This window comes from Trachurus japonicus, chromosome 18 (genome assembly GCF_045865225.1).
Source record: "Trachurus japonicus isolate A0001 chromosome 18, Traja_1.0".
Lineage (NCBI taxonomy): Eukaryota > Metazoa > Chordata > Actinopteri > Carangiformes > Carangidae > Trachurus > Trachurus japonicus.
The window spans coordinates 12,657,784-12,667,735 of record NC_140924.1 but is presented as its reverse complement, the minus strand read 5'-3'; the positions used below and the strand labels follow the sequence as shown (position 1 = coordinate 12,667,735).

At 41.2% G+C, this 9,952-nt stretch overlaps 2 protein-coding genes across 3 annotated transcripts in view; both read right to left on the bottom strand.

The window, feature by feature from the left end:
- Positions 1–661: 661 nt before the first annotated feature.
- LOC146968819 (lysophosphatidic acid receptor 6) lies at positions 662–5,211 on the bottom strand. The gene is made up of 2 exons (XM_085759496.1): positions 5,134–5,211; positions 662–2,394 (listed from the first exon to the last, which is right to left on the bottom strand). The coding sequence occupies exon 2, from the start codon at positions 2,386–2,388 to the stop codon at positions 1,441–1,443; it is 948 nt and encodes a 315-aa protein (XP_085615622.1). The 5' UTR covers positions 2,389–2,394; positions 5,134–5,211; the 3' UTR covers positions 662–1,440.
- Positions 5,212–6,928: 1,717 nt separating this feature from the next.
- mblac1 (metallo-beta-lactamase domain containing 1) overlaps positions 6,929–9,952 on the bottom strand; it is a 60,082-nt gene continuing 57,058 nt past the window's right edge. The window contains exons 1-3 of one of the 2 annotated variants that reach the window (XM_085759498.1): positions 9,458–9,827; positions 9,138–9,196; positions 6,929–7,373 (exon numbers count right to left, since the gene is read on the bottom strand). In XM_085759498.1, coding sequence (XP_085615624.1) covers positions 7,134–7,373; positions 9,138–9,196; positions 9,458–9,827 — 669 coding nt within the window. In that variant the 3' untranslated portion in view covers positions 6,929–7,133. Of the gene's footprint in view, positions 7,374–9,137; positions 9,197–9,457; positions 9,828–9,952 lie in introns of those variants that run through there. The other variant, XM_085759497.1, reaches the window with a different exon arrangement.

The following is a 9,952-nucleotide window of genomic DNA, read 5'->3' as shown; positions in this document are numbered from 1 at the left end:
GTTGGCCTGGTTTTCATTGACGTCTTTTTGTAAAGTAGGTGGAAAAAATATAAATGATACTTCAGTGTATTTTCTAGTTGTCCCACTCATCAACACAATCTGACTTTGTTAGTGAACTCATTTCCGCCTTCCTCAGTTTGTAAATGACACATAAAGCCTAAAATAATGTGTAAACATGACACAAAGACAAGTCTAGTGATGAGTTGGGATGTGCTGTCTGTGTTACCCATTATGCCACAACAAACCAACTCTATAGCAGCTGTGACCACATGAGCCGAGCAGCAGGATCTCTCTGCAAGTGTTTAGTTCCTGTAGAGACATTAAAGTACATGTCATCAACTGAAAGTACCCTTCGGGTTCATTTCAGGTTGTAAATCACTTTCACATGTACAACTGGTGACACAAAATGGAAATTCAGTTCATTTTCAGGCGACAAGTGGTATGGACAGGCCTTGATCAAACCCTTATTTACTTTCTGGACTCTTAAAACATTCATAAATTAGATGTTTACTAACGTTTCTGTCAGTGTCATGTTAAAGATCCCAGTGGCCCATTGACCATGTGACCATTGATTAAAATCTGATTTCTCTGGTTTCAGAATGGATGGAGACATTTTGGAGGGAAATGTAAGAACACAACTTTACAAAATATGAAATATATTTTAAGACTTTTTAATATGAAAACAAACTGATAACTGACAAACTGACTATATAAAAACTATTATTATATTAAACATAGTTAAAAGCTGCCAATACCAAGGCCTTGGTACCAGAACAACATGCATTTAGATATGATGTGATGACACGTTTACAGTTTTGTTTGTAGACCAACCCAGAGGATCATCTTCACTAATGGACACTTTATGGTGCTGTTATCAACTGTCCTCTTTAACACTTAAGTCTAAAGCCCGACGTTAGCAAGGAGCTTTAGACACTTTAGAAACTGGACTTTTTTTCATGAGATGAAATACATTGTGAAAATGCCTTGAGCTTGTGTTAAATGTTGGGGAGATTTCTGTCGTCGAGATTTGGAGTCTCAGTGTAGATGTATAGATTCCACCTCAGGTTTGACAGTCCAATATTGGTCTATCTGATACATGTTTTTTACAGAGGGTTTACCTTCTCTTTGCGAAAGCATGATGATCTCCAGAAGTCCATGTGATCTCCATAGGAAAGCTCTAGTCCCAGGTTTCGAAACTTTTTCCTCTTTGAGAAACAATAGATATAATATCTTATGTCCATGTCAATGTGGATTCAAGATTCAAGAGTAAAAAATAGAAAGCTTCCATTGCCTATATTGGGCTTCTCACATCAACCAACATTTGGTTTCACTCATCAAACCAAAAGAAACACATTCGACAAACCCTGAGACTTCCTGTTAATCTTTAAATACATACTTGTTTTTTGTGCTTGTGAGGTTACAATGGTCTTTTTTTCATCCTTAGTTGTTCACTCTAGTCCTGGTGTCAGAGCTCTGACTGTTCAAAGGGAGCATCCTCTGGACAAAACCGGCGCCTACGTTCTTCCTGAAGGTTTCTGTGGTGAAATAATACGCCACAGGATCCAGCACCGCGTTGAGACACGCCACCATCACGCTGTATTGGTACGCGGCCAACATGGAGCACGGTATGCCCTCCCTGTAAAGCGAGAGGAGGGCCAGCGTGGCGTGGTACGGGAGGAAGCTGAATATGAAAATGAGGAGGCTGGCGGTGATCATCCTCTGGATCTTTGAGCCGTTCACAAAGTCGGTCTGGGCTACGGTGCTCCGGCGGACAGCGCGGGCCAGACCCCAAGAGCAGACCAGCATGACCACCAATGGGATCCCAAAGCCCACAACCAGCGTGATGAAGACCACCGCAGGTTGGATAGCATACACCGGCAGGTTATCAAAACAATGCTGGGTAGAATTGCGATCTTGCTTGGAGAGGTAGATGGGTAAGCTGGCTCCGAAGGTAAGCATCCAGATCCCGAAACAAATCAGCGGCGCCTTCCTCCTCCACTGCTTCACACGGGCCGACATCGGGAAGCTGACGGCCAAACAGCGGTCGCAGCAAATACAAGTGAGGAGGAAGATGCTCCCGTACATGTTGGCCTTCAGGATCAGTCCGAGGACGTCGCACAGCCACTGGGGAAGACCACCGTAGCCAAGGTGGTAGTAGATCCTCATGGGCAGCGTGAGGATGAGCAGGGTGTCGGCTATGGCCAGGTTGGTCATGTAGACGATGGTTTGTGACCGGGACTTGTTGCAACTGAAGAAGAAGGCCAGCGCCGTGATGTTGAAGATGAAACCCACGAGGGCGATGAAGGAGTAGGTGCACACGGCGAAGATGTCTCTGCTGTGTTCTACGGTGTTGTTGGTGAGACAGGAAAAAGAAGTGTTGATGGACATGATGACCTGAGACAGGAAGTAGAGAGAGAAGAGTGGTTAGAAAAAGTCTTAGTTGTTGTAAGAGTTATGAAACCTGCCCTGAGCTGCAGAGACATTTCACACAGATTTCATTGGCATCACATTGTTGTTGTTGTTGTTTTTCTGTAGTTTGAATATCTGAATATCTTTTAGATAGGCAGCCTACTATTTTACTAAGTCTCTGAACAAACTGAGTAAGCATATTTTAACCCACAGTTCCTGCATGTGCCACGCCTGTCACTTCCTGATGATAATATCTAAAAGAAAGCTATAGGGTAAGAAATATCATGCCAAGCACAGAGCCCTGTGGTACTCCATAACTGTTTAAAAGAGTTATTATTAACGATACAATGATGTATTTACAATCACATTGTTGTTGTTGTTTTTCTGTGGTTTGAATATCTGAATATCTTTTAGATAGGTAGCCTACTATTTTACTAAGTCTCTGAACAAACTGAGTAAGCATATTTTAACCCACAGTTCCTGCATGTGCCACGCCTTCAAGAACCTGCCTGTCACTTCCTGATGATAATATCTAAAAGAAAGCTATAGGGTAAGAAATATCATGCCAAGCACAGAGCCCTGTGGTACTCCGTAACTGTTTAAAAGAGTTATTATTAACGATACAATGATGTATTTACAATCAAAATAGTCACATTACTGGTTAGCGACAACCTTTTTTGGAGATTTTAGAGACAACAAACATTAGACATGTGTCTGTAACAGACTAAAACATCGAAGTCAAAAGCTTTTTCATTAAGAGGCTCAATTAAAACCCTGCAGAAAAATGTGATTTTGTATATATTTGATTGGCTCTCCTCAGGATTACTGCAGTTTATCTCCAAGTGGTTCTGAACACAGTCTGAGGTCCTGATCCAGTCGGCCGGGTAAATATTCGATCATACAGGTTCAAACTGATGAGGCTGTTAGATCAAGTTGAAGCAGGAAGACGACAGTCAGTCTATGTGATCGACACATCCCCAGCTGTTATCAAGTGGTTTTAGCTATGTGCAACACATCACTGCGTATTTCATCAACTGTCAAATGTGGGTACAAGTGAAGGCCTAGGAAACACGGCACAAATCCTCCTTTTAGACAACTAAGCCCCTCTAAACTCAAGATGGCCGCCAGCAAGGAAACTTTTTTTTCCTTTCTTCTCTCTTTTACAATAAATTCATCCCCAATTTTCTCGTATGAATAATATAAGTTTTAGGTCATATATTTGAACAGTGTGCTACAAAATTAGCTCTCTAGACGAGCGAGTTAGAAATAGCTTGTTAGGCTTAGCTAGGCTTAGAAATAGCAAGCTATTTATAACTTGCTTAGAAGTAAATAAACTGTTGTTTCTTACAGAACTGCTGTTGCAGTTACAATACATAGAGAAAATATTCATATTTTCATAAGAATAATCTCCAACTGTGACTGTATGATTTTTAATACATGCATTTACATAATCTAAAAAGATAGAATATACAAATACTTCAATATGTAATTTATATTTACAGTAATGTCATGGTTAAATCACCGAATATGTTAAATTGTTATAAGTTTGTTCACAATTTAAAATTAAATTTAATTACAGCCACATATATAATCATTAAGAGATTATTTTTCTTTTTTTTTTCCTTTTATTCATTTTTTTGAATGTCACAGTGCATATTAGCAAAAAGGCAGTAACTACGCAGAGTTCCTAACTGAGAAAAATTATTGGGCATGTGGCAGTTTTGTTTCTTTGTATTAGCTTATTCTTTGTACATATTAATTCTCATATTTGATTTGATGTTTTACCCCTATTTTGCAGTTGCTGTATTCTTGCTTTGTATTACTTGTCAAAAATGTGGCACCATACCAAGGAAAAAGGCAGAATCTTCAAAAACTATTCTGTCACAACTTGTGCTCTCGGTGTGTTAGATACACTGTATTTGGATTAATTGGAACCATTTGTTTCCCTAAACATGGATATACCAAACCCAAATAATCTGACCATTTTAGGCCAAATTTTCCACCCAGAAGCTGTTCTGATGCTGGAATTGTCTCACATTCCTGAACTGTATCAAGGACCAAATGAGGACATGCAATCGTAACAGCAGTTGTACTGTAAAAACTACTACAATTTTTCTCCAAAACAACACACATTTGAGATAAGATATTTTGTCACGTAACAAATGATGCCTTGAATGTCATGAAAATAATAATAACAAATTTTCGACCAAAAATGCAGTTACTGCCTTTGTAGGGCAGAATACACAATTGTCGTAAATACACCAGATTTAGCACAACAGCTGATTTCTTGGTAGTCTTATAGATGTGTGACATTTAGTGTTAATAACGTGTCCCCACATAGACCGTGCATGTTTCATATTGACTCTAAGAGGTGCTAAGAGGAACAGGTACTGCTGCTGATGCAGAAAGCAGAACTTGTGAATTGTCTCTGATGAACTCCACTAACACCTCAGCTAAATTCACTGAATTTGATGAATGACATCCCTCTCAACTATTACAGAAATTATTTGGATTTCATTCATATAAAGTGTTTGTTTTACATTGTGTCTGTGCTGCTTTGATGTTTGTTCGCACCAATTTATCTCTCATCAGCATGTGTGAATTTCTGTATGATTCACAAGCAGAAACAGCACACACACACACACACACACACACACACTGTTTACGTGTCATGAAACTGAAATAGTGCCGTCATGTGTCGGTGTGTTTCAGAGATGCTGTTACCTGTTGGATTGTGAGAGCAGCTGAGGGTCCGGAGGAAGAGGAGAGTGAGGCTGTCAGCTCGGCATACTGACACACTGATGTGTCAGTGACAGACTGAGTGTCTGCAACACCCCGTACAGGAAGTTGACCAATCTTAACGACTCTCCTTCTCTATGTGTGAGAGTGTGCGAGTGTGCAGACTTTCTGACGAGCTGCAGTTTCATATTCTGGCTTTGACTTTTTTTTTCAATATACCCACCACTTCCTTTTGTTTTTTTTTAATGCTTTTTATATTTTTAAAATGTAAAAATTTGACCAGTTATTGAAACCAGATCTAGTTCAAGCAGGTTTGAGGTCGTCACAATTAAAGCTCCATACAGTATAAAGGTAGATGTTTGTGTTAAAGCTCCATACAGTATAAAGGTAGATGTTTGTGTTAAAGCTCCATACAGTATAAAGGTAGATGTTTGTATTAAAGCTCCATACAGTATAAAGGTAGATCCATGTGTAGTGTGATTATAAAGCAGTTCTAGGTTCTATATCAATACTGTGAAAGTATCAAAGCCTCAGTCCACAGAGAAATGCACACAGCCTGTATTCAGAAAATGAGCCTTTAAAAAAAAAAAAAAAAACAGCCGCCAGGACTTCCTGTGGCTTTGTGATGTCCCAACAAAGCAGTCTGAAAACAAGAAAAGTTAAATGTGGAACTTCATATTTTTAAAAATGTAGAAAAATTTAGGCAATCAGTATTACAATGTCCGTTCTGCCTGAGGTTATAACTCAAAACCTCTGAGACTATTGTTCCCTAACTCCTTGAGCCAATTGTCTGGAGGTGAGACCGTGGCTTCACAAATGAACTAAACCAGTCACCATGGTGGCAGCAGCCATCAATGCAGATTTAAAAAAAAAAAAATTCAAAAAGTCAAAAATTCAGTTATCAAGACAAAAATTTGATAATATTAATCTTGGCAGCATGGAAATGTTGGTCAATTGTTTTTAACAATAAGTGTTTTGCTCCATCAGTGAAAATATGATGTTTAAAAATGCCTTTCTTCCATTGACTCCAATTTCACACTAGAGCAGAATTCAAAATGTTTTCAATTAAAATAAAAATTCTGATATTTGCCAAACTTCATCAACCATGACTCCAAAATATTGTCCCTTTTTCATGAATATTGAAAATGTATTTAGAAAGAATTGGCTAGTAAAGGTTTACAGTTTACAGTCAAACATGTCGATGCACTGTAGGCTCAATTTTTCAAATATCAAAAATCCGGGTGGTATTTTTGTGGAGGACAGTCTGAAGATGCAGTGCAGCAAATTTGGTGTCAACTGAACAAAAATTGTGGGAGAAGAAATGTTTACTAAGATTTGCAGAGTGGATGATTTAATAATTTGCACTAGATTTAATCCCACAAAAGTGTTGAGGCTACATTTTGGTGTAAATTGACCTCAAAGTTTCAGAGATGAGTAAAATGGAATCGAGTGATTTTACCTTGATCTTACATCCTGTGAGACTTTTCCCTCTAGTGGTTGAAAAATGACACAACAGTAACGAGTGAAAATTAAACTGTAAATTTTCAGAAACACTAATCTACTTTTAACCTACTTTTTCATTTTTTTCTAATGTTTTAACCGTTGTTGCTCAATATAAACATTTTGGGTTGTTCTGGTCGTTCAACAGTTGCAGTTTTTAAATTTAAAGGTTACCAAAACACTTTCTAAATGATGTTTTTAGAGGTGCTTAATAAACAAAAATGTCATTATTATGATTATAACTATCAAAACCCTCCTCTGTCTCCAGACTGGCAGCTGACAAACGTACACAAAGGATGTGATGCAGTCAGGTTTCAGAGTAAAGTTTCAACATCAGGTGAATCCATGACATAAGAGCTGAGGAACTAGTGTGGCGTTCCTAATAAAGTGATCACTGGGGTTTATTATTAGTAAAATACATTTATTTATTTCATGTAAACCAGTCTTCGTGTCAGTCAAGTCAAGTCCAGACGTATCCAGTTCCATCAGTTCCTCAGGACGGTGAAGGGGAGTCCGTGTCCCGGGATGATGACGTCAGCGGTGCGTAACGCCTCCCGCCGGCTGAGCTCCTGCGCCGCCGTGTTCATGCTCAAGTCCCGCCAGCTGTCCTCGTCGGAGCAGCACTCGAACAAGTCCCCGGCAACGAGCACCGTGCCGGCCGAGGTTCCTTTTACCTGAACGCTGACGTCCTGTCCCGTGTGGCCTGGACTGGGAAGCACCGACACCTGCAGCAGAGAAGGAGCTGGTCAGAGAAAGGCAAACTGGGAACTCTAAAAGCCAATGGATGGATCAATGAGTGGATTAATCAAACCCCAACTAAACTCTACGATATTGTGTTTTTTCCATCTTTTGGTGGCGTTGACACCTTGGGGCCAGTCCTGAGAGTCGTGGGTCATTAGGGACCCATTCAACTGGACTAAGGTAAGGCTAGAGCACTGGAAAGGAGAGTAACAACACGCATTGGTCCAATGGAAGCGCCTCCTGATGGAGGAATATGGGTATTGCAAAAGCGCCCAAGAACTGACATCTCTGCATTGTTGGTGAATGAGCAAGTGCGGTATTTTCAATAACTTAAGGACATTTATAGATCACCCACGTTAATAGCATCATTGAGGACCCTTTACAGATAAACATTAACACATAGGCGAGTAAAAAAAAAAACACACAAAAAAACAGTTGTCTACATTAATGTTTCAATCTACATTTTGTAATAAACAAATTCTAAGTATAATTTGATATGACCAAGACAACTAAAAACAAAAACACGGCCGTTTTCATCAATTTACAAGCAAGTGGGCAACACACATACATTGGAGTGAATGAGTTTTCTTGGCGCTTTTGCAATAACCCATATCCGGCCACTCGGGGCACAAAACCCTTACCATGGGAGTCAATGGTGGTGTCGTTACTCTCTTTTCCAGTGCTCTAGGTAAGGCTTATCGTCGAGTCATTGGGATCCCAGGGGTCAACCGGCAGCAGTAGAAGACTCAGCGGTACGTCTTAAGGAGTACGGAGACTCTTTTTGAAGACGCTAATGTGCATATTTTGGTCCAATAATCTCATAAGACCCATAATCAACCAACTCTTCCTAGATGGTTTGACTGCCATCAACACCTTGACCTGTGTGACCCTGATGACCCCCATGCCCAGGGACTACGGATGGAAAGTAGCTAGTGAAGCTAAATCCGGTACAAAACGTCTTCTCTCATTTTGAGACTAATGTTATTTTGTACATTGTCCCTGATACAAATTTACACTTATTAAAGTAAAGTATCACAACCACTCTAATGACGACCACCCCCAAGGCGTCAACAGGTAACTTTGGGACTGAAAACAAGTCCAGTTGCCTTCAACTTTAGCTAGTGCTGTAGGATTCAAGAGACCACATTATCAAGGTCTTCTTGGTCTCATCTCTGTCTCGATCCATCTGGACTCGGGATTTGTTCTCAAAACCACAGCTGCAGTGACAACTTTTTATTTTTTTTTACCACAAATGTCTCTATATCACTCATTCACTTTGGTTTATAATGTAACCTAATTCAATAACTTTACGATAATTCAAACTGATCTAGCCTACTTGTGTAACCATCTGAAATAACTGTAATTTCCCAGCGTAGGATCAATAAAGTCTATCTATCTATCTATCTATCTATCTATCTATCTATCTATCCATCCATCTATCTAACTTCAGCTGTGTTCTTCAGTTCGATCCAAACTTTGTTTAGTTACATTAAATATGGTTTCGATCTATAGGCTACAATACAATTTTACATTTTTTGTATTCAATTAAGTCAATATTTTCTTTTTAGCTGGGGAATAATGTAAATATAAAGCCATATGATTATTATTATGAGGACTCCTACTGGATGTGTTGGTGAAAATGGTTTTACATTGGTCTCGATCTGGACTCAGTTAGGTGGTCTCTTGGCAACAACGCTAACTTTATCTCTAGCTGATCACCATGACAACAGAACGACGACGACACCTACGTGCTCATCGATGAGGTAACGGTCTCCTCGCGCCAGCCCGTTGGGTCGGTACCGGTCGCAAAATTTTTTTTCCTGCTATGGCCAGGCAAAGACCCGCCTTACTAGGCCTCTGATTGGCTTATCACGATGCCCTCGACTCTGACGGTTAGGTTTAGGCAAAGACGGTTGGTTTAGGCGTGTGAAGGGAGTGGTTAAGGTTAGGGTAAGATGCAGGGATAGGCTTAGCCTTGCAGAGGCAGCCAATCAGAGGTGGAGTAAGGCGGGTCTTGGCGCGGCCATAGGTGGCCATAGTAGGAAAAAAAACATCGCGTACCGGTCTCCCTCGCAGATGTCAAACCCCACGACCAGCAGCGCTTCCGGGAAAAGACCCACGTTCCCGATGTGGTCCGAGTGTCCGTGAGTCCCCACGACCACGTCCACGTCCCGCGGCTTCAGCCCGCGCTCCCCCAGCGCCGCGAGGAGGAAGTCCCGGTCCCACGGTCCCCCGGTGTCCACCAGCACGGTCCTGGGCCCGGTGACCAGGGTGATGGTCCCGTCGGCTCGGAACGCTCCGTCCGCCAGCGGCTCCTCGCAGTAGCCGGGCTTCAGGACGCACACGGAGTACGGGTCACCGGGGAAGTCCAGCTGGGTCTCTGACAGCGGGACCAGCCGGACCGGGGGATCCGAGACATCTTCGCTGTCTGTCCTCATCATGATGTAGATCTATGGATGTCAACAACAGTCCACATGCTGCTTTATCAGGCTGCAGGAGGAGCTGAGGACCGGAGCTCACACCGCCTCCTGCTGGACCGGAGACATCCAGTACAGAAGTCAAA

Bases quoted from the DNA above. Each gene is read 5' to 3' on its own strand.
- LOC146968819 (XM_085759496.1), bottom strand. From the start codon at position 2,388: ATGTCCATCAACACTTCTTTTTCCTGTCTCACCAACAACACCGTAGAA.